Genomic DNA, 23,584 nt, shown 5'->3' with positions numbered 1-23,584 from the left:
CGCTTGTGGGGTGGGTGTGTGTGTGTGTGTGTGTGTGTGTGTGTGTGTGGTTAAAAATTTCATGGCAATTCTCACTGATACATAATTACAGTAGCACAAGACTCATTTTTAACAGCTTGTTCACATTTTTTTCATTTAGCTGATGCTTTTCTAAGTGACTTACAATTTTAATCTGTTTACACATTTATACAGCTGGGTAATTTTTTTTTTTTTTTTTTTTTTTAACTGGGGCAATTTTTAGGAGTCAGTTCCTTGGTCAATGGCACTACAGCCGGAGATGAGATTCACAACTGCGACCTTTAGGTCCAAAAGCAGCAGCTCCAACCACTATGGTACCAGCCATCCCTGTTATTTTTCCACAATCTGTTCAAGTGGAGAGGAAATTGCAGTAAAAGAACCCTGACCATGGTTTATCAAACGACAATATGCTGTACTGTGTTAAAAAGTAAGCGTGAAAACGGGACTTAAGACTCTGTCATCGGAAAATTTGTTTCTCGCAATGTGCTTCAGTAGTTAGAAACAAGGATGTACAGAGTGCAGTGTTTTCCAGGAACCGCAAAGTGAGCGGTCCGTTCCCAGCATCCACAGCTCTGATGGGACCGCTCATCTTTCTGAGTAGTAGCTCAATCTGTTCGTAAGGACAATGACCTTTCACCAAAGAGTTGGTCGCTTCTGGACCAAAATATCCAGAAAACCAAGCGCAAAGTCTTTAATCCAGGGTGGATGGCAAAAAAAGTGCTAATAAGTTGCTTGTATAACAAGGGTTAAAATATTTAGAGAAAAGCATCAGCTAAATGAATAAATGTGAATTGAATTTATTTCCTATGCACATCGAAGCTGGTAGCATAGTGGTTAGAGCCATTGCTTTCAGACCCAGTGATCACAGCTTCAATTCCCAGCTCCTGCTGTAGTACCCTTGAGGAAGGTACTTACCCTAATTACTCCAGTAAACTTACCCAGCTGTATAAATGGGTAAATAATTGTAAGCAGCCTAACACTGTAAGTTGCTTTGGAGGAAAGTGTCAGCTAAACACAAGAAATAACAAGGTTAGGGTTTATCCACAGCTGTGAAAAGATAGTGGAAGGAAGGTAACAACTGATACTGTAATAGGGCCCCCAGGATGTGGAGTGGGTGTTTTGGAGTTTAAATGTCCTGGTAACTGCAAAACAGACTGAAAAAATGTGGGCAGCATGGTGGTGCAGTGAGGAGTGCTGCTCTCTTACAGTTCCTGGGTGGTGTGAGAGGGCATGGGTTTGAGCCCCACTCAGTTTGTGTGGAGTCTGCATGTTCTCTTCATGCCTGTGTGAGTTTCCTGTGGGTGCTCTGGTTTCCTCCCACAGTCCAAAGACATGCTGTTCAGGTCCCCCCATAGTGTGTGAGTGACGGAGAGAGTGTGTGTGTTCCACTGATGTATGGATGAGTGACCCAGTGTAAGTAGTGTATCTAGCAGTGTAAGTCACCGTGGTGAATAAGGTGTGTGGGCTGATAACACTACATAGAGTTCACTGGAAGTTGCTTTGGAGAAAAGTGTCAAATAAATAACTGAATGTGAGAGAGATGGGGAGCTCAGCTGTGAACGCTAAAAGCAGCATTTTTTTTTTTTTTTGTAATACGTACCAAAATAATTTAATATGAGGTTTAGGACCGAGAAGATATTTTTTTTTCTGTAGTCTGTTGGAAAATTAAATTTTTGTAGGCTTATTTTTTTGTAATTTTTCACAATTCCCCAACACTCCTGGTGCCATTACAGCTACAATATGCGGTTTCAGGACATTTTTGAGACACGGCGCATTTTAAGGGGCACAAATATCAGTAACTAGAAGAAACACGTTCACGTTGATCTTCAACAGTCTCCCAAGAAAGAAAAGTCGAGAAATGCCAAGTTACGTCGTAAACCTGGACCAGGGTTTGGAAACTGCCATAAGCACTGAGCTCCCCGAGATACCCGTGTTGGGCAAAGGTAAAGGTGTACCGAGTAAGTTAAAGTGGAGCAGTGGCGTGTTTTTCCGTTTCGTAGAGATGCGGGGCTGGGAGGGGAAAAAGAGACGGATTGTTCTGAGTCTCACATAGTTGTGCTTGTGTGATGCATTTTGTTTCTATGACTCCATTATGTTTCGAATGCGTTTGTGCTCACTGTTGTGGCACAAAAGTGCTTTCACTGTCACTGCCCTCGGCCCCCGCCTCTCGTCCCCGCACACTCTGTCCTCTGTCTCTCCCCCTATTGTATTTTTGTTTCCTGTTGGGATGTCCAACGTGTGTCTGCTAGCGTAGGAAACTGGACTGATTCAGCTGCTTTTGCCGCGGTACATTCTGAGTTCAGTCTCTCGCCGGCCGCGCGGTCGGTCTTCGGCTTTCTTCGCTGGCCGCGGCCTTTCGTCTTGTCTCCGCGTTTGGCCTCCTGTCTGTCTTCAGCCTCCAGCACTGATGTCCGGTTTAGGTTCAGCCTTCCACACCAGAACAATGTACGGAACCGGAAGGTCAATTAACAGTAACTTACAGTGAAACCTTTGGCGTTGCCAGTATATTAAGGTCCTGTGTGTGTATCTTACGCTTGATAAGTTTGACTTAATAAATGTGTTGTACTTTTTCTTACTCAGCAGATGCTTTTCTCCAAAGCGACTTCCAATGAACTCTGTGTAGTGTTATCAATCCACACACCTTATTTACCGCAGTGACTTACACTGCTAGATACACTACTTACAATGGGTCACTCATCCATACATCAGTGGAACACACACACACTCTCTCTCCATCACTCACACCCTATGAGGGGACCTGAACAGCATGTCTTTGGAGTGTGGGAGGAAACCAGAGCACCCGAAGACTTACATTGCTAGATACACTACATACAATGGGTCACTCATCCATACATCAGTGAAACACACTCTCTCTGTCACTCACACACTATGGGGGAACGCAAACAGCATGTCTCTAGACTGTGGGAGGAAACCAGAGCACCCAGAAGAAACCCACACGGACACAGGGAGAACATGCAACCTCCACACAGACTGAGCGGGTATCCAACCTATGCCCTCTCGCACCACTCAAGTGCTGTGAGACAGCAGCGCTACTCGCTGTGCCACCCGTTTTAATTGTAAAATTCAAAGATTTTATTTTAGCAACACAATGGCCACAAGGGGAGTGATTTGCCTTGCTATATGTGCATTAGTTGTTGCCATAAGATACTGTGTTGAAACCACTTTCTGCAGGGCCAGTGTCTAAAGATTAATTATTTTGTTCTGAACATTTCATTTGACCTCCTATATACAGTGTTTCCTTGCCTTACAAATGTAATTTTTTCTTGAAAAGCCCTTCATGAGGCAAATTCTTGTAACTAGAAGATATAATTGCCATTCACTTCAATGATGAGAAATTTTTACGCGTTATTGAGCCTGAAAATAGGTACCCATTTGCACTAAAATATCACCGAATCAGATTAAAATAGACACAGTTGGACACAATGGACACGGGAAATCCCAGTTCAGTTTTCATAAAAAACAAAGAACTTCTTTCTAAATTGAAATTGGGCTCTCAAATGAAATTCCTCGTAAAGTCGAATTCTCGTAACCTGAACGATCGTATCTCGGGGTGTACGTGGGTGAAACATCTTTCTTAACAGTAATAAATTTAGCAATTTGTAATATTTCTGCGGTGGCGCAGTGGGTTGGACCAGGTCCTGCTCTCCAGTGGGTCTGGGGTTTGCGTCCCGCTCGGGGGGCCTTGCGACAGACTGGTGTCCCATCCTGGGTGTGTCTCCTCCGGCCTTATGCCCTCTGTTGCCGGGTAGGCTCCGGTTGCCCGCGACCCCCTATGGGACAAGCAGTTCTGTGTGTGTGTAATATTTCCTTCTCACTCTCCACCTCCTTTTCTTAGGTCATGATATCAACAGCTCTTTGGAGCCAGCTAACATAGACACGAGTATCTTAGAGGAGTACATCAGCAAGGAGGACGACAGCTCTGACATGTGAGTGCTGCCCGATGGAGACATAACGACGAATCCTACCTGTACTACAAGCATGTGTTTGTTTACTTGTCTTCTGTGTGACCTCCAGATGCTTCTCTGAGGTTCAAGGAGGCCCGGGCCCCAGCTTCTCCTCCCCGCAGGCAGGGGCCTCGGCTGGGGGGGTGGTGTGTGGCGTGAGCCCCCCCACCCCCCTACGCCAGGGAGCTCCCCCACCCTTGCCCCCCCTCTGCCAGACTTCTTACCCCTCAGCTCCGCCGTTGAGTGTGCACCGGCACAGCTACCCCTACCTAGGGCAGCAGCAGCAACAGCAGCAGCAGCAGCAGCAGCATCATCAGCAGCAGCAGCAGCATCATCAGCAACAGCAGCAGCTTCAACAGTCCCACGTCAAGTCTGAGCACAGGGGCCACTACGCCTCCGGGTACGACTGACGTGGCATGTGTTCTGTTGTCTAGAGTGTTGACTTGGGCTGTACTGGTCGTGAAGTTGAAACAATATCTGGACTGTTCTGTGCAACCGTACTTATGGACAATCTCATCTTCTAATGACATTTCAACCATGTTTAGAGTGATGGTGCAGCGAGAGCCATGACTGGACTGCAAGTGAGATCATAATCCAGTCTGGACCGATAATGGTGTTAATACAATGTGTGCAAGGGTGTGTGGGGGTGGAGTGGGTTTGGCCGACTCCTGCTCTCTGGCGAGTCTGGGGTTCGAGTCCTATTTGGGATGCCCTGTGATGGGCTGGCGTCCCGTTCTGGGTGTCCCCCCCCCTCCAGTCTTGCTCCCTGTCTTGCTGGGTTAGGCTCCAGTTTGCCGCGACCCCCCTCCTGGGAACAAGTGGCTTTAGCCAATGTGTGTGTTTGATATGTGTGTTTGTGCCTAATGGCTGAACTGGGAGAAGAATTCTGAAGGAAAATGACAATTACCTGAGAAGACTGGACCGGCCGAAACTTTTGACATTTACAGCCTGAAACCCATAAACTACTAAGGCTAAAAACTGGCAATTTAAGTGAGTTGTGTCACAGATTCCAAAATGAACCACATGGGTTGGTCGGTAGAATAGTACCACCTTCCATTTGAAGGACCCGAGTTCAAATCTTACCTCCTGCTGTAGTATCCTTGAGCTTATCCTTTAAGTACTTACCCTGAATCGATACTGTTAACATTACCTAGGTGTATAAATGGGTAAAACAATCCAAGCATCTTAACTTTGTAAGTCATGTTGGAGAAAAGCATCAGCTACATAAGAGATGTGAACATCATTTTCTCTTGGTTGAGCAGTTACCCTTCTCCTTGACATCACTGCATGGTGCACATTTCATTGATGTTCTTTGCATATCTTTGAAACGTATTCAGTTGAGTTTTTCTACTCAAACATATATTGCTTGGATTCATCCAGGATTGTACCCCCTACTCTTTCAGTTTAGTACAGCTACTCTACATCTGTGTTCAGGCTCAAAAAAATCAACTGGTGGCAAGCACATTAGTGTTGTATATTTGAAAACACACAAATGCATGTATGTCCCAAGCTTTGCTTGCTTAACCTTATCTACATAAATAGATCATATTTATATGATAAATTCAAGCGATAAAGGAGGGAGACTGGGAGAGAAACAAAAAAGAGGGAAGGTGAATATAGCTAAGATGACACACCCAAGGGGGGTGTGGTGGCGCAGTGGTGCAGTGGGTTGGACCACAGTCCTGCTGTCTGGTGGGTCTGGGGTTCAAGTCCCGCTTGGGGTGCCTTGCGACGGACTGGTGTCCCGTCCTGGGTGTGTTCCCTCTCCCTCCGGCCTTATGCCCCTGTGTTCCCGGGTAGGCTCCGTGACCCCGTATGGGCCAAGCGGTTCTGAAAATGTGTGTGTGTGTGTATGAAACACCCAAAAAGTTAAATTGTTTCTAAATTTATATGAACTGAGCATGAGCACGTACACAATTATAGGTGCTGGAACAGACATGACAAATGTCCAGGTGCACATTCATAAACATACTCAAAGGTGTACGTCCACAGTGACAGAAATGTGTTGGATGTTCACAAGACCTGGTAATGTATTTTCTGAATTGCATTTCTCATCTGTTTTATCCAGGACGTTACCAGAATCGCCCCCAGACTCCAGCTCAGAGCCGTACTCCCCTCAGCAAGTGAACGGTAAGGTCCTTTTGCTCATGCGCGTCTCTGCCGAGTTGTTCCACTAAAGAAGTTCCATGGGGCACCTGTCCTTCAAACCGTTCGGGCGGGGCGGTCTCCTTTGTGGAGAGGCAGAAGGACTCACAGAGAGGGAACTGAGGTGTGCAATCTAAGTTTAGAATGCAAACACAGACTTTGCCAAGACACCGTTCTCACGAGAAGGACGGAATAATCCGGAATAAGCAGAAAAGTGTCAGGGCGTAAGAAGCTAGGGAGCCGGCGTGGAGAGAAGAAAAGGCAGGGTAGGAGGAAGACTAATTGTTCGATAACCTGCTGCGCACGAACCAAGAACGAAAATGTTTCAGAAACACTTAAGGAACCTTCGGTTCTACAAGCTGGCGAGCGAGGAGCAGAGACCGGAGGGAAGGTAAAGCGCAAAACGTTTGCGTGGAAATCATAGAGCATCCAGACAGCAGGCTGGTGGGACATCGGAACAGACGCCTGCTGATGTAGACGGAGCGATAGAGACATAGCAAGGACGGGAAGACAGGAAACAGAGAGAAGGGCACTAGACGCAGAAGAGCGCGGACGAGAGAGAGGGACGGGAGAGGAATATGACATGGCCACCCTACAGTAAGACTGGGAGAGTCCAATGCAACACTCAAGTCCAGGTAGGAGAAGTCTCTTCTTGGCTCGGTGGGAGGTCTTGGCCTCTCGGTCCCCTTTCGCATTGCTCAAGTGCTCAAACCAAAGTGGACCGTCACGTGGCCGATTAATGAGTAAGCCAGGTCAGTACGTCCCGAAGAGAGGCGCAAGAGGTCTCCGCCGCTGTACGTCCAGGGTCCCTACAGTCTAGCTCGGCGGAAAAACCGCAGACATAATCACGACTCGGCTTAAACGTTTGTCATATTGAACTTGACAGGTGAAAAACGCAGACACAATGTGAAATGTTAACCGGTGATGTAGAAGTCTTAAGTTAGTAGCTGTGAAGGGACTTAGTCGATCCGATGAAGTCGTCCATCATGTCTAAACGTGTTGTCTTCTGTAGATCATCTATAAATGTTTTAGTCGCTTGAGGTTCGCATGTTTGGTAGATCAGTACTCGCTACGTTTGGACTCGACACTTGGACACTTTTGGGTGTATTTAATTTTTAACGTGAGGTGTTTTTCCACTGGGGGAGAAAGGTGTGGAAACGTTTAATCTGATTGGCTGAGCTCCAGAGGGAAACAATGGAAGGTACCATTAGTGGAGAGAGGGGAAGCATGAGTAAATAGTGGCGACAAATAATGAGAAATGGATAGAGAGGGATGAAAGGAGGATTGTGAGGAACTCTCTGGGAGAAACGCTCTGCGATGACTGGGGACATCTAGGGTCCACTTGCTTTTCATGCAAGTTTTTTTTTTTTTTTTCTTTTTTTTGTTTTTAACAAGCCAAGTCAGCCACCCAGCTGCTGTGTTTCATGAATCATGAGTGACTAACACCCAATTCCAAATTCCAATGTAACGATATTTAAATTTCAAATATTACTTTGCACTGGTAGCTATACCGCCTCGGTATACAGAAGCATTACTAATAACAATGGAATATTCATAGCCCAGTTTTCGTGTGCTGTGATGGACCGCGTTATTCATCCTTAGTACGTTCTCAGTGAGCCAGGATGGGCAATATTTTTGCCCGTCACCACAAAACTGTGCTAAATTGGATTTTTAAATCAGGCAAAAGTAACAGAAAAAATGTCAGTAAATACTCCGCTGCATTCACAGTTGTTATGCAACAAGAATAAAATTATCCTCGATGATACATCCTTAGGAGGAAACAAGTATCGGAAACCCTATACGCTACTGGTGTTTTCAAGCTGTCACAAAAACAGTGTGTGTCCTTCCTCTCTCTGTTTCTGGCAGACACCCACCTGCTCAGGACTATGACTCCAGAGAACATGTGTCACATCTCGCCCCCGCTGCCCCCTCCCCAGCCGCACTACTCTGGCTTGCAGCGGGACATGTACCTGAAGCAGGAGCCGATGATATCGCAGTACCCCATCGGTCCGGTCATGTGTGGTAGTGCGGACATCCAGCAGAGTCAGATGCTCCATCAGCTACTGCAGCTTCCGCAAGGACAGGAGTGAGTGTGTGCGCTTGTGTGTGGAGAATGGGTACCATATCAGCGAAGGGTAACAAGGAAGGACTGGAGTCACACTCTGAATGGAGTTATGAGCTTATGAAGTCAATAAAAGGGAATAACGTGGAAGTGGCCGGGATAGGTAGACTAAGACATGTTGGTAAGGTGAGTAGAATTAAAAAATAGTGCTGCGTAGAGTTAGATTGGATTAGCAGAATAAGTGAGACTGGGATATTGGGCAAAATAAGAGGTTGACCAGTACAGGTAGAATAAAAGCTGGTACTCCCAAGTTATAGACACAATAATTTCAACAAACACAACTTTTTTCGTTAAAAAGTAGACAGATTCAAACTTTTACACTTCTCAGTCTTCATGACGTACTTTAATTTTATTTCTACCACATTTACATGCAACTGTCATTAGTGAATTGAACGAAGGGTTGCTGAGCATTCAAAAAAATGTCAAAAAACTGTCCAATCGTGTATTTTTGATGAAATTTCATTAGGTTTACCACAGTACCATTGTTGGTTCATGTAATCAAATTACTTAATTACGTTTGTAGCGGGCGGGGCATATTGGTGCAGCGAGCTCGGACGGATCCTGCTCTCTGGTGGGTCTGGGGTTCGAGTCCTGCTTGGGGTACCTTGTGATGGACTGGCGTCCCTTCCTTGGTGTGTCCCCTCCGCCCTGTGTTGCCGGGTTTGGCTCCGGCTTGCCGCAACCCCACTCGGGACAAGTGGTTTCAGCTACTGTGTGTGTGTGTGTGTGTGTCCGTCCGTATTTGTGTTTGTAGCATTGATTACATCTGTATGTCTAATTAGAACAAGCCTTAGAAGGGATTTGGGAAATGGGAATCATACACAAACAAAAATAGGAAAGACAGGTAGAATAAGACTGAGCAGTCATGTAAGGGGAGTAATTGACTAAGGTGAGGAAAGGAGAGCTGGACTAAAAAAAGACAGAGTGTCTACTTTATGGACACAGACATTTGTATTTGATGGATACAACAGCAGAGATTATAGCTGCTGTAGATGGCAGCACATATTAAATATGATTGTCCAGGAGATGTATAAATTCCTGGTTATGCTTGGATACACAGGGAGCTGGATGGAGGGAAGAGACAATGAACAGCCTGTTTTATATGAAAATTAATTGAAAACGTTATGTATTTTCCCTCATGTTTCTGTTTGTCTGTATGTCTGCTCCACAGTGCCATTCCAGGTCACCAAGCCAAGAAGAGGAAGCATTCAGACTCTCCTCCCAACACCCTCAACTCTCAGATCCTTTCTGGAATTATCAAACAAGAGCCAGGTACTACAAACATGTGACAGAAAATTACTTTGTTTTATTTAAACCACAAAAACGGACCATGTCTAGAAACAGTAGGAGGTGTAAAGGAGATGTTCATTTAGCAGACATGTTTATCCAAAGAGACTTCCAATGAGCTCTATGTAGCGTTATGAGCCCACACACCTTATTCACCAAGGTGACTTACATTGCTAGATACACTACTTACAGTATGTCACTCATCCGTACATCAGTGGAACACACACACTCTCTCTGTCACTCATACACTATGGGTGAACCTGAGCAGCATGTCCTTGGACTGTGGGAGGAAACCAGAGCACCTGGACAAAACCCAGGAAGAACCCGCCAACTCCCCACAAACTGAGTGGGGATCAAGCCCATATCCTCTCGCACCAACCAGGTGCCGTGAGACACAAATCAGACATAAATAATATACTTACCATTTACAGTTAAGGAATATGCAGGGACCATTAAGGGGTTTTGGTTCAAGTTGGGGTTTGGCTTTACCCTAACCCAAAGTATGAAACATTTGATTTACTACTTTACTGCGTAGGTTTGATCCAAGATGCGGAGAACTCCTACCTGGATCCCAACTACCAGTGTATCAAGTGGCAGCCCCACCAGCAGAACAAATGGACTCCACTGTATGATGCAAACTACAAGGAGCTGTGAGTGTGTTTCTGCTGGCACCATTCCTACACTTGCAACGGTGTATATATGACTTGTTTATAGTTATTTTGCACTCCGAAGGACTGTTACTTATAAGACATCAGTAGCTCTTTATAAGGGAACTGCTTCAGTCTCACACATACTGTGTGGGGGTTTTTCTGTGTTCAGACTTTAACATCAAAGTAAATGAATGAATTATTTGAACAAAGTAACACTTGTGCCAGCTGGGCTCGGAATTAAAAAAAAAAAAGGTTCTTCTGATAGTGAATGGTGTATGTTGGATGTTTTTGGATGGTGGGTGGTGATGGTTTTGGATGCTGGATGGTAAACGGTTTAGAGTCATGGGTGCTAATGGTTTTCGATGGTAGATGATGGATGGTGGACAGCTTGGTAACGGTGGTATAAAAACTCGATTCCCAGTGCAGGTGATTTAGCCAAATGCATGACTTCTGTCCATCTTTGGAATTTATTCATTATTCAGTTGTAAACCTTGAGACACAGTTCAAATGTAACTGTGTTTGGTATGTTTGCACAAAATGGCAATCAGCTGGTTGATATAGAAGTTATATCTGTAGTTCACTGATTAGTAACTCGGTCGTTTCATTCATTTTATTGTTGGATTGCAGAGTTGTGGTCAAATGTGTTTTAACAACAGGTGGTTTACTACTCAATAAGTAGTCAAGTCAACAGTGCGGTCAAGATATCAGTTCATGGAACAACTTTAAGCTAAAAGTCATTATAACTTTATCTGTTCTTGGATTTATTGTAAAAACATTTTTTTTTCCACATTTAAATATTTCTACTTGACAGCTCACATAAAAGGGAGTCCCATATTTTAGTTTTCGTGCAAACTGGAGCTCTGTTATTGGAGCGATACTCAGACTTTGAAAATTCTATTTAAAATGTTGAAAAGTGAACAAACAAAATTGTGCAAAAAAAAAAATCAGTGCATAATTATACAAGAAACTTTGGCAAACTGGGGCAATTTATAGGTCACAAACTAAGAGCTTCTGAAAGAGTCTGGGGATGAAAGAGCCAGAAGGAGCGAGACCTCTAGTAGGGGCAGATACAGCTAGGGGTGCAACGAAGAGAGGGGAGAGGGGTGGAGGAGGCCCCTGAATTCCTGAGAGGTGAGCCATGCGTAGGAGACCAGGAGTGTACTTTCGGTTGAGAGGGAGCGGTGGACAGCAGATTTATTAGCCCGTATTCCTGTGCATCAGTTTTGCAACGCTGGAAAAACTTTGCGTTCCTTCCTCTGAGCAAGAGAGATAAGAGCGAACAGCCGAATGGAGGCAGGTCTTCAGAACTACCGTGAAAGGTTTTCTTTATGCTCTTTGAGCCACAGATGGTCGTTCAAAGGGTGTAAATTAAAAGAAACTCTGACCCACGGGAAATGACATGCAGAAAAGCATTGACTTGTTTCCACCGGTGTTGAACAACAGAAGCACCATGACGTCATTGACTTTACTCATCTCTCCGTCAATTGGTGTTACACCCTTTTACTTCTTTATTCTTTCATTATAGGCTCATGCCTACCTACCGAGTGGATGCTGACAAGGGCTTTAACTTCTCAGTCCCAGACGATGCATTTGTGTGCCAGAAGAAGAACCATTTCCAGGTCACAGTGTACATCGGCATGTTGGGAGATCCGAAGTACGTCAAAACCAGCGAAGGACTACAGCCCATAGATTGCTTCTACCTCAAACTCAACGGGGTGAAGGTAGCTGTCCGATATACAGACATGCTGGCCGTCAGATACGCTGGTTTCCTCTTAGACACAGTCATAACTGAAAGAAACCATGTGGCAAACTTGTTCTCCCGCAGCTTGAAGCCATGAACCAGACTATCAATGTGGAGCAGTCTCAGTCTGACCGCAGCAAGAGGCCCTTCAAACCAGTACTGTAAGTTGCCTTGGACTTTGAGCAGGCCTTCTTCTTGGAGGGAAGGTACAGGGAATGTAGCAATAGACCGTTATATGGAGGTTGGGGTGTCAAGGAAGGACAGGTAGGCCCTGATCTTATGGATCATATGGCGGTTGAGGTGGAGGGAATGCGCAAATAGACTGGGATCTCAGGGAGGTGGGGTGAAGGGGATGGGGAACTAGATCGGAATCATAGGGAGGTAGGGATGGAGGAGAGGAGTGACTAGGCTGTGACCATAGGAAGGGAGGGAATGAGCAGATGAGATTGTAGGCGCTCTTCTTACATGGTACAGCTGGTAATATAATGGCCTGGGCTGCTGTCTTTTGACCTAAAGGTCACAGGTTTGAATCCCACCTCCAGCTGGAGTGCCTTTGAGCAAAATACTCTCCTAAAATCGCTCCAGTAAAAAGTTGCCCAGCTCTATAAATGAGTAAATAATTGTAGGCAACGTAACACTTAATGTCCCTGTGTGGGCAGCTGTTTCTCTATGTGTCCAGTTGTATGAATAAGTCATTTTAAAATATCTTAAGCAAGTAAGTCTGTGGATAAAATTATAAGAAAATTAATATTAATAATGGGAAGTCAGGTAAAGGACTCATGTTTTTTTCTGTTATAAATACATTCTGTCCGGAATTACAGTTCTATTACGGATGTGCGGGAGCTGTGTGCTCTCCGGAGCAATTTGTAGAGCGGACTGGAAGGTACATCTGTCTGTTTTTCAGGGTGACTCTGCCCCCAGAGCAAGTCACTAAGGTGACAGTAGGGCGACTGCATTTCAGCGAGACCACGGCCAACAACATGAGGAAAAAAGGCAAGCCGAATCCAGATCAGAGGTACGAACACATGTGGGCTTCACACAGTGACTCGCACACTCACACACATGCGCATGCAATGATTTTCACACACACATACACAGTATGACATGGTGAAAATACCTTGTAAAAATTAATGGTTACAGTGGATTCAGTGAATAGCATTAAAACTAAAAAATGCATATCAACTGTTTGTCATATAAGCAGTATGGGATGTTACAATAAGATGAAACAGATCAATAATACCACATATATTTGTGTGAGCACACATATTTGGGTAGCATGTTGGCACAGTGAGTGGCGCTGCTGTCTCACTGCACCTGGGTGGTCCGAGAGGATGTGGGTTCGATCCCCACTCAGTGTGTCTGGAGGTTGCATGTTCTCCCCGTGTCTGCATGGGTTTCCTCCGGGTGCTCTGGTTTCCTCCCACAGTCCAAAGACATGGTGTTCAGATTCCCTCATAGTGTGTGAGTGACAGAGAGAGTGTGTGTGTTCCACTGATGTATGGATGAGTAACCCAGTGTAAGTAGTGTATCTAGCAATGTAAGTCTTTGGGTGCTCTGGTTTCCTCCCACACTCCAAAGACATGCTGTTCAGGTCCCCTCATAGTGTGTGAGTGACAGAGAGAGTGTGTGTGTGAAATCAGTAGGTACTGATTTCATGGTTCACTATAACATTTTTAAATAGCACATTTGGAGCCAGATTAATAATTTATGTGTATGTGTGTAGGTACTTCATGCTGGTTGTGGCCCTCCAGGCTCAGTCCCAGAATCAGAGCTACACTGTGGCGGCACAGGTGTCCGAGAGGATCATCGTCAGGGTAACCTCTGTCAGTCTGACCGTGTCTGTCTATCTGTCTCATACCATGACTGCCTGTCTCAATATGTGTGTCCGTGTCCTCAGAGTGTCTGTCTTCTTTTCTGTGTGTGTTTGTGTCACTGTGTTTGCCTGTCTTTGTGACTCTGAAGCAGTCTAGTTACTAAAATAAAGACAGTTAAAAAAAAAAAACAAGGGGTGGAATGGTGGCACAGCGAGTAGCGCTGCTGTTTCACAAGGCCTGCCTGCTGCAAGAGGACATGGGTTTGATCCCCACTCAGTCTGTGTGGAGTTTGCATGTTCTCCCTGTGTCTGTGTGGGTTTCCTCTGAGTGCTCTGGTTTCCTCCCACACTCCAAAGACATGCTGTTCAGGTTCACCCATAGTGTGTGAGTGACAGAGAGAGAGTGTGTGTGTTCCACTGATGTACGGATGAGTGACAAACTTAAGTAGTGTATCTAACAGTGTAAGTCACCTTGGTGAATAAGGTGTGCGGGCTGATAACACTACGTAGAGTTCACTGGAAGTTGCTTTGGGCAAGTCTCACATCTTGAATGGTAACTGTAAAACAGGGGTGTCAAACTCAATTGCACAGGGGGCCAAAATCCAAAGCACACTTTAGGTCGCGGGCCGAACAGGATAAACATTTATTGAACACACTAAAACTAAACTTTTAAAACTTTTAAAACTTAACTTTTTTGAAAATAAATATGAATAAAAACAGACAGGAATATTATTCCGGAATAAATCAACTCAAACCTTAAATAACTTATAATATTTTGCTCTCCATAAAAATATATCCTGTTTAAATTATACAAGTTAGAAATAAAGTAAACGTTAAAAGAACAAACATTCGAATTTCTTTACTCTTATGTCATTTTATATAAAAAATAAACTTAAATTTTAAATATCCCAAAAGATTTTGCTCTCCATAAAAATATATAGTAAATATATACTCAGCCTTCCATCGGTTTTTAAAGGCTCTGTTTTCAGAATCAACTTTTCTCTTCGGCATCGTGAGGGCTAGCTTCGCAATAACTTGCAGCATCATAAGCTAGACTTGATTAACGCGGGAAATGTTCGGCAAGGCAGCTGAAGCGCTGCATTATGGGATCTGTAGTTTATTGTGTTACCAGCGCTTCATATCGCCGGGCCATTAATAACAATAATATATAAAATGATCTCGCGGGCCGGATATAATTACACGCTGGGCCGGATGTGGCCCGCGGGCCTTGAGTTTGACACATATGCTGTAAAATGAAAACTGTCCTACTTTGCCCATGTGCTTCTGACTCCTTCTCAATGCTTTTAGCTGCATTCGTGTAGCTGTTGGTATCAGAACTCTGAACCGTGCCTGTCTGTACCCCCCACCCCCTCTCCTTCTTGCCCCAGGCGTCAAACCCGGGGCAGTTTGAAAGTGACAGCGACGTGCTGTGGCAGAGGGGTCAGCTGCCGGACTCTGTGTACCACCACGGCCGAGTGGGTATAAACACCGACCGCCCGGATGAAGCGCTCGTCGTCCACGGCAACCTCAAGGTCATGGGGTCTCTGGTACATCCCTCTGATATCCGTGCCAAGGAGAACGTCGAGGAGGTGAGGAGTTTGAGAGAGTGTTGAGACGAAATGGTTAGTAAGAGTGCAGGACAACTGGAGCACTGAAGGTCTCATATATTATAAAAGGGACAAGCCATTGATCAGAAAACATTCAAAAGCAGTTACTTTTTTCTTATGCATAATGCTTGGAATATGAAATGCCGCTAGAATCGGACGAATTATCGTATTCGATATTGCTGCCAACTGTCTGTGTTTAATTGGACGCTGGTGCTCTTGGTGCCGGTGGTGCTCTGCTTGTGACAGCCTGTCCATCTTCTTCCTGTTTCTCCTACCCCAGGTGGACACCACGGACAATCTGAAGAGGATATCCCAGATGCGGTTGGTACACTATCACTACAAGCCCGAGTTTGCAGCCACCATAGGAATAGAAAACACGTCAGAGACAGGTAACTTTGCTTTCAATTTACCATGTTATGGAGACTCTGGAGCCTTTCTGTAAAGCAGGCCGCTTTTTAACCCTATGTGTTCTGCTGGAACACAGGGGTGATTGCCCAGGAGGTGCAGAAAATCCTACCGGAGGCGGTGAAGGAAGGTGGAGATGTGGTTTGTGCCAATGGTGAAACCATCCCAAAGCTACTGGTAGTCAACAAGGTGAGACGGACTCATTTACAGACGTGGACTGACGCTCTGACCAGCACTTTGACCGATTCTCTGGTCACTGATCTGACATACCAGCATATTGAGAATTGCTCTGATCAGTGTTATGAACAACTGCGACACTAGGACCGCATCTTCATGGAGAATGTGGGCGCGGTGAAGGAGCTGTGCAAGCTGACAGACAACCTGGAGACACGTATTGACGAACTGGAGCGCTGGAGCCGGAAGCTGGCCAAACTGCGCCGACTGGACAGCATGAAAAGCACTGTGAGCGGGGGGACTGTCAGGTGAGGGATACACATGATGAGTGACAGAGTGCTGGACAGATAGCACCAAAGAAACCGTGGTTTAGATTCTGTGGTGGGGGGACACAGTTAGGTAGAGCTGGGGGTACGAGAACATGGTGGTTTACGATGATGGTGGAAAAGACTACCGAAGGGAGGGGTTTCATTGAGTGAAACTAGCAAAGACTGTAGGCAAGGTGGATTACATCGTGTGGACCTGGATGATGCGGTGAAGATGGTTGATTAGACTGGGTTATAAAGGGGGTAGAGAGACCGAGATCCTTTTTACAAACCAGAGTTCATTTAAAAAGATTGCTGAGGAAATCGGTTATGTGGGAAGCACATAAGTAAGGTGGCACAGCAGGTAGTTCTGGTGCCTCGCAGCACCTGGGCTGTTTGAGTTTCCAGCTTAATCTGTGTGGAGTTCACACCTTATTCCTCTGTTTGGATGGGTTTCTTCGGGGTGCTCTGGTTTCCTCCCACACACCAGAGATATGTATCTCAGGAGAACCGGTGGCTGTAAATTAGCCAGAGTGTGTTTACGTGTGACATGTGATTGACTGTGGATGTGGGTGGCTGCCTTGGGGTAGGCGGGTGTCCCATCCAGGGTGTACCCTTGACTTTCCTTGCACCCCGTTTTTCTGGGATAGGCCCCAGCATACAGTGATACTGACTTGGGCAAGCAGTTACTGGTTGTGAGTGACGGTGGTACTGATGTTAAAATGATGTAATCATCAATAATAAGAAGACAAAGACAATAAACTCACCGTGATGTCATACCTTTCATTTTCACGACATTCCAGCCAATCAGGAAGCCAGTTCAGTCGAGCCGGAAGTGGTCCTATGAAGAAAAGATCTGGCAAATCTGGAAGCAAGGTTGGTATTCCTGTCACTTGCATCACCTCTGAAGGTGTTTGCTTAATGACTGTAAAAGTCTTGATGAAGAACCTAATTACATCGTCCTGTTTTAAATGTTAGAAATATGCATTGACACTATTTCTTAGTGCATTAAAGCATTAGAAATGTCCTCCAATACAGCAAGATGTTGAGCAGTAGGTTCTTGTAATTTATCAAATACCTTGGAATTAAACTGTAAATGCACTGTAATACAGATGTACAATTCTGTAATAATACCATGATTTTACCTTTTTTTTTGTACCAGAGCCCTGCTCCGGAACAAAGCTGCATCAGCCACAAATTCATGCAAGGCACCATCCTAGCCCTTGTCATTGTGATGGCCTTCAGGTAAGGGCTGCAACGGCAAAGAAGAACAAGAGAGGGAAGACTGTTGGTGTCCAGGCAGTGAGGACCACAGTAAAAAACCGTTGATACTTTTGTACCAATCTGTTGTCCTGTGTCCACCTCTTTGGCTCCCTACAGCGTCATCTCCATGTCCATCCTGTACGTGCTGACTCGACACCAGCAGAGTGACGTAAGAGAAGCTGACAGGTATGTCTTTGACTCCTAAAACACACTAAACGCTCTAAACACTCAACTAAACTAGAGATTTCAGCTGAAATGCAGTTGCATTATACTGGTTTTATATAACAGATATTTACGGTATGTTGCTGATGCAGTGAATGTGACCGTATTTACTCTGTTCCAGAGTAAGTCCCACAGTCAGTACAGCTGTACACAACACCAGAGTTATTAGTTTTTAATGCCCCTTCTCTCTGCAATGTCTGCGTTACTATATGACTAGAGTTCCCGACTTGGTCTCTTCCCTTTTCTCCGTAGCATTGCATCTGTCTGCACTCTCTCCGTGTCCTGGACACCTGTCCTTACTGCTACTCTTACCGTCTGTCCATCTGTCTGTCCATGGTATGTCTCTTTTTCTTCTCTCTCTGTTCCTGGGAAAGTCTGGCAAGGATCGCTTCTTGTTTTTCAATTTTTTTTTTCTTACCAGAGGTCTTGTGCGGCACTCCACAGCTCTCATTCATACTCTTCCCACCTCTGTTTCTATTCTCCACACACTTTCTGCAAACATCTGTGATTTCCATTCTAAAAGAAACCTTTAATTCCTATTTTTTTTTTTTTTACACATTTTTGATTCCTATACGGGGGTGTGGTAGTGCAGCGGGTTTGACTGGGTCCTGCTCTCTGGCAGGTCTGGGGTTCAAGTCCTGCTTGGGGTGCCTTGTGATGGACTGGTGTCCCATCCTGGGTGTGTCCCCTCCCCCTCCAGCCTTACGCCCTGTGTTGCTGGATTAATGTGTTTACCCAGATATGCTTTGGTTATAATTAAAGAGCTGTATAAATTGGTCAGTCATTGTAAGTTATGTAATATACAAAAAATCTGAGCTAAACAAAGTTCAAAAAGAATAACTGACTGCCATTGCACATTCAACTCTGATGTCCATGCCAGGCATGATAAAATCCCATTTTATGTTTCCTTGTAAATCCCATTCCTCATACAGAGTATTAGAACCCGTCTCCATCATACCTGGGCTTTCTCATTAAAGTCATGGTGAATCTCTGTCTCTTCACCCTTCGCCTCTCTGTTTCTGCTGTAGTTCCAGCAGGTCAAGTTCTGCACTGGGCTCCTCTCACGAGGCCACCTTCTCCCCCACAGCCACCACCTCTCCTCCCCAAGGTGATTTTTTTCATTAAATAAGGACTGCAAAGTTGGTGTTGTGTTGCAGCAGTTCAAGTTCTGTTGGAATGTTGACTTTAGGGACTGGGTGAGGTGACGATATTACACTTAACCCTTATGCCATCTTGTAGATACTATATAAAAGATATGGGAGAGTACATGTATATAAAAGGGGAACTGGCTGACATTTTGATTTCCATGTAATGTTTTTGATAGAGCCTTAATGTTTGGGTTCACCCAGTTTGTTCACAGTGCAATATATCACTTCTCAGTGGGTTTTGTATGTCCTGCGTTAGCTTACATGGTCATCCACTTCAATGTTTTATGCAGTACCACCCTCTCCCTCAATGTCCAATAATGCCGCTTGCTGCCCTTCACCCACATCCATGAACAACCAGTCAACCACTAGCCTTTCGCCGAGCATCAACCAATCGACCTCAGGTAATTTCTGTGTACTGTACCTACATTGACCAAATCTGTCTAAACATCGTTGGTTTGATCATAACACTTAAAAGTATTGACTCCTTTTCACTGTAGACCCCCTTAGTTTTGACCCAACACCTGCCAGCACCAATAAGAAGGCCAAATCCCGCCTCTCGGAAAAGGACGTTCGCCATAGGAATCGACTGAGCCACACCGCCACCCCCTCCTTCCAAGCCAAAACTAAGAGACCCCTGTCTCCAGACCAGGGTCTTGGAGTGGACAACCGCCTCCCTGGGGGACCACCGACACCACGAAGACAGCGCAGTGTGTATTTAGGGGGTGAGTGAGCCTCACATCACATATGAACTGAAATGTAAATATATAAATCCAAATGTACAAAGTGCATCACAATATGGCTTCATAGTGAGAGACCCTTTACTTTTATATAGAAGACAAGACTAAATCCAGACAGAGAAAGGCACATACTTAATAAGATTAGTATTGAAACCTTAAAATCATTTTAAGTTACTCTGGAGACAAGTGTAAGGTATAATAATAATAATAATAATAATAATAATAATAATAATAATAATAATCTTTTTCATCCATGCAGCACATTTATATTTAGCAAAATTAAGACCAAAAAAAACGCTACAGTAGCTTGTGAAAATATACACAGATGGTCCTCAATGCATAACAGGGTCCCGTTCTGACAACCTTGTCCTAAGTGGACATTGTTGTAAGTTGCAAAACCCCTTATACTGTATTATATAAACCAGAAGGATATATATATACAATTAATATGCAGAAATGTTATGTTGTATAACAGACCTTTGTTATATTTTTCACTAATTTCACACATTACTCATGTTAAAATAATAGCTCAACCCCCAATTCATCCACCAATCCACCCAGATGACTTGTCTGAAAGCTGACAGCAGGACGGTATCTGCTCTTAATTGCTGATGTCTGTGATGGTAATCATTAATTAAAGTTGGCTTCGTAATTCCACCACCAGCTGCCAATCTTCCATCATCACTAGAAGCCCTGAGCTGCCACTGGGTGTTAATTCTGCTCTTTCACCTTTCATGAAAATGTGTATGGCTGCCCTTGTCATCCTTCAAGTCCCACTTGTGTGCTGTTTGCACACTGATAGACTCTATTACAGCCATAGAGTCACTTGGTCATGGCAGCCCTTACCTACTATTCTTGTACGGCTGATGAATATGTGCTCCTCTCTTTGGACAAAATGAGCATGACTAAGAATCCACTTTTCTCCAGATTAACAGGTTAGATGAACTTCACAGAATTTCGTAAACTGCCTGGACCGGGACTATGCTTACAAGACTTTGTGTTCCAATGTCTGTTCCTACCTAGGCTATACTCCCAGCTGGTGCCTCCCCACCATCTCAGTTTCTCATTGTTCTTCCGTTGCTGTGTTCTTCCTCCTGAATCAGCTTGTCGCTCTCCTTCACCTAGACTTCATCATATTGCCATGATGGAACATTTCCCAGACAAACTCTTTCTGATGCCACTGTGCCTACCACCGTACTGTGCTGAAGCCAGGACTCTGCCTGCCCAACTACAGCCAGTGCACTCCACTGCCTTCCTGTCATTACCTTGCTGCCTGCTCTGTTGACTTTACAATCACTTGAGTCCCTATATTGCAACATTTCCATTGCCGATATTACCCAAAACACCTCCTCTGGGTTCCTAAGGGGCAACTAGCTTTTTTGCCTATAGAAGGCAATGCTGTGCAAGCTTCCAGGTAGACAAACCACCTATGGAAATAACAGCATGTCCTTCTCTTGAGGGCCTTGATGGTTCTGATGGAGACTTTGTAAACAAGAATCAAACAAAACATATGCAGATGGATGCTTTAACTTTACACGGACGTCCTGACATATCCACTACTACTAACCAACTCCCGGTAAGTTACTTGAATACTTACAGAACTATAACCCTCAAGATGATGTGAAACAGCTTTTAATTGGCTTCTCCAAGATGAATGGAATCACTGTATTACTTAAGTTATAACAGAACTACTCAGTAGGCTTTCCTTTCCTCAGCAGCAAAGACTGGGACTTTAATGGACTTGAATGGCTTAAAATTCATCCTAGCCCACAGGATAAGATACATCCTGAGACAGACATGTGTTGTCACCATAATTTCAACAGTGAAGGTTCTGATACGCGTTTGCCTTACACGAACCTTTCTTTTACTTGGCCAGATCAAGTAGGGTCCTCCTGATAGTACTCCTCCCAATGTGACTCATACTGAAATCACAGTAATCCAGAATGAGGGCCTTGATTTTGCTTGGCATAAGTTTCTGCTCTAATGGTGAAGCCTCTGTCTTTACCAGCTTGTGAGGTATGGAGTCATGGAAATTTGTGAGATGTGACCACAGCAGCGGTATCTCCCTTGTTACCACAATCCCCCCTAATGAGCTGTGTCACTACAACAGTATGCTTTAAGCACCGTGGAACCCTAGGGATTCCTTTTTTCTGCACTGATGTGTCAATGTATGCAGGAGGAATGCTATTAACTGCTGACTAACAATTCAGAAGAATAACTTTGCCCTCCACTCTACACAGAGAGATAACACCGAATGGATAAATCTTGTCTGAATTCTTCTATTTAGGGATCCATTGCTGTGTGGCTGTTCCCTTTTCTTCCCATCACCTTAGAATTCTCCACAGCTTATTTAACAGCGTTGGACATGCTTATACATCTTTGTAGGGGTTTCTACTTAAGGATGAGCTAGCTCTTGCCTTCTTAACAGCCTCTTGCACTTCCACCCACGTGAGTTCCCCTTCATTCCAAGGTAACCAGTGGACTTTGTGGTTCCGTCAAGGCCCTACTCTGCTCCAGCTCCTAGTCTCTGGTAAAATCATTGTATCAGGTTTGGAGGTAGTAGACAATTTTCTTCTTGGAGCAGAATAGCAGCCTGTTGCATTTCTGTCTCAGCAGCCGCTTAGTGAACCCAAAGGGATCTGCTAGGAGAGATACCTGCTTTCTGGCCCCTCTGTCTCCTCGTTCTCCTATTCACCTTTGCCCCCTGCAGAGACGTGAGTCTCTTCCTAAGGATGCATCTTAACTCTGCAATTACAACTCTTCCCTCCTCACTTGCTACTCTAAACTGCTGCTGTAATGTCCACGGTTCTCCGCTTAAACACTTGGACCTCCGTGCTTGGTCCATGGTTGACCTCTTGTCTGTCACCCAGTGCGGTTACCTCAGGGATCTTAGCTAAAGCTTAATCAAACCTGCTCCACACTTTCCTCTTATTTCTTCGAGGCCACCTGATCCAGCACCTTTCTACTGCTCTGCTAAGATGTAGAGGATCGAGCTTGAGCCAAATGGAGTTTGCAGGCACTTTGTGTTACCTTCTGGCCTAGCACTTTTTTACCAAGGGTGATATACTTGTACCGTACTCTGTGACACCTGCTGCACCCACAAGCATTTCATCTTGGTCTGGTGGATCTTCAGCCCTTGTGAGTTCTTACAAACTTTTCTGCAAACACATTTCATATTCTTACCGCCATTTGTGCTTCACCTGGCAAAAAGAATCTAGGTTTAAGGTTTAAGTCAGGTTTCGGGAAAAATGTCAGAAATGGAATTTGAACAAAAACCTGGTAAAAATCGCTTATAAGATTAATTTTTATGAGGCCATCTTCTGTTTCCTTTTCTTGCAAAATAAATTGACTGCAGTCATTTAAGACTAGTAAGCCCGTATTCCTGTGAAATATGAATTGTTTATGCACAGGTGGAAAGTGTATAGCCTTTAGTTGGCAGTGATTTAAGGTCACAGATTCATCTGTGTGCATTACTTGCATTGGAAAGGCAACCATGACTCAGAGCAAGCTTTTGGAACCACACCCAGAGAGCGAAGCACTCTCATCCTCATCCATCACTCTTCTTCACACATTGCTGTTTGTCGTAGGTCAAAGCTTCGGCCCTTCTCTGACGTCAGCGCGAATCCTGGAGACAGACCAGCCCATCGACATGCAGTTTTGTCCTTCACCTGCTGGCTGCAGGTTTGTTTGTATGTCTCTGTGTGTTTTAGGACTTATGAAAACAGCAGTAAAAAGATCAGCGGCGAAACCAGTGCAGTGCAAACAGTGCCAATGAAATGACTCTTTAAAGGCTCAGATAAAAATTAATTATTGACAATGTGTTAGGTGGGTGCGCTCATTCATTTTAAATTAAGAAAAAACATTCAAAATGAAATCAACGGTTATCTCTCTTTGCTTTACCGAAGTAGAAGTACAGTTGACCCTTGAACAACATGGGTTTGAACTGCGCGGGTCGTCAACTTATACGCGCATTTTTTCCCAA

General features: G+C 44.6%; 1 protein-coding gene across 3 annotated transcripts in view; it reads left to right on the top strand.

Annotated features, from left to right (window-relative positions):
- Positions 1-23,584, top strand: part of myrf (myelin regulatory factor) — a 56,495-nt gene that overhangs the window by 27,326 nt on the left and 5,585 nt on the right. The window contains exons 2-23 of one of the 3 annotated variants that reach the window (XM_029256517.1): positions 3,875-3,965; positions 4,054-4,383; positions 6,052-6,113; positions 7,995-8,214; positions 9,422-9,522; positions 10,073-10,187; positions 11,713-11,908; positions 12,013-12,089; positions 12,833-12,943; positions 13,652-13,742; positions 15,130-15,330; positions 15,629-15,737; positions 15,833-15,942; positions 16,075-16,235; positions 17,036-17,108; positions 17,395-17,477; positions 17,613-17,681; positions 17,970-18,053; positions 18,746-18,825; positions 19,156-19,266; positions 19,363-19,587; positions 23,190-23,283. In XM_029256517.1, coding sequence (XP_029112350.1) covers positions 3,875-3,965; positions 4,054-4,383; positions 6,052-6,113; positions 7,995-8,214; positions 9,422-9,522; positions 10,073-10,187; positions 11,713-11,908; positions 12,013-12,089; positions 12,833-12,943; positions 13,652-13,742; positions 15,130-15,330; positions 15,629-15,737; positions 15,833-15,942; positions 16,075-16,235; positions 17,036-17,108; positions 17,395-17,477; positions 17,613-17,681; positions 17,970-18,053; positions 18,746-18,825; positions 19,156-19,266; positions 19,363-19,587; positions 23,190-23,283 — 2,794 coding nt within the window. Of the gene's footprint in view, positions 1-3,874; positions 3,966-4,053; positions 4,384-6,051; positions 6,114-7,994; positions 8,215-9,421; positions 9,523-10,072; positions 10,188-11,712; positions 11,909-12,012; positions 12,090-12,832; positions 12,944-13,651; positions 13,752-15,129; positions 15,331-15,628; positions 15,738-15,832; positions 15,943-16,074; positions 16,236-17,035; positions 17,109-17,394; positions 17,478-17,612; positions 17,682-17,969; positions 18,054-18,745; positions 18,826-19,155; positions 19,267-19,362; positions 19,588-23,189; positions 23,284-23,584 lie in introns of all 3 variants that reach the window. The other 2 variants (XM_029256516.1, XM_029256518.1) reach the window with 2 other exon arrangements.

Source organism: Scleropages formosus, chromosome 11, assembly GCF_900964775.1.
Source record: "Scleropages formosus chromosome 11, fSclFor1.1, whole genome shotgun sequence".
Classification (NCBI taxonomy): domain Eukaryota; kingdom Metazoa; phylum Chordata; class Actinopteri; order Osteoglossiformes; family Osteoglossidae; genus Scleropages; species Scleropages formosus.
This window is presented reverse-complemented; position numbering and strand designations above follow the sequence as displayed.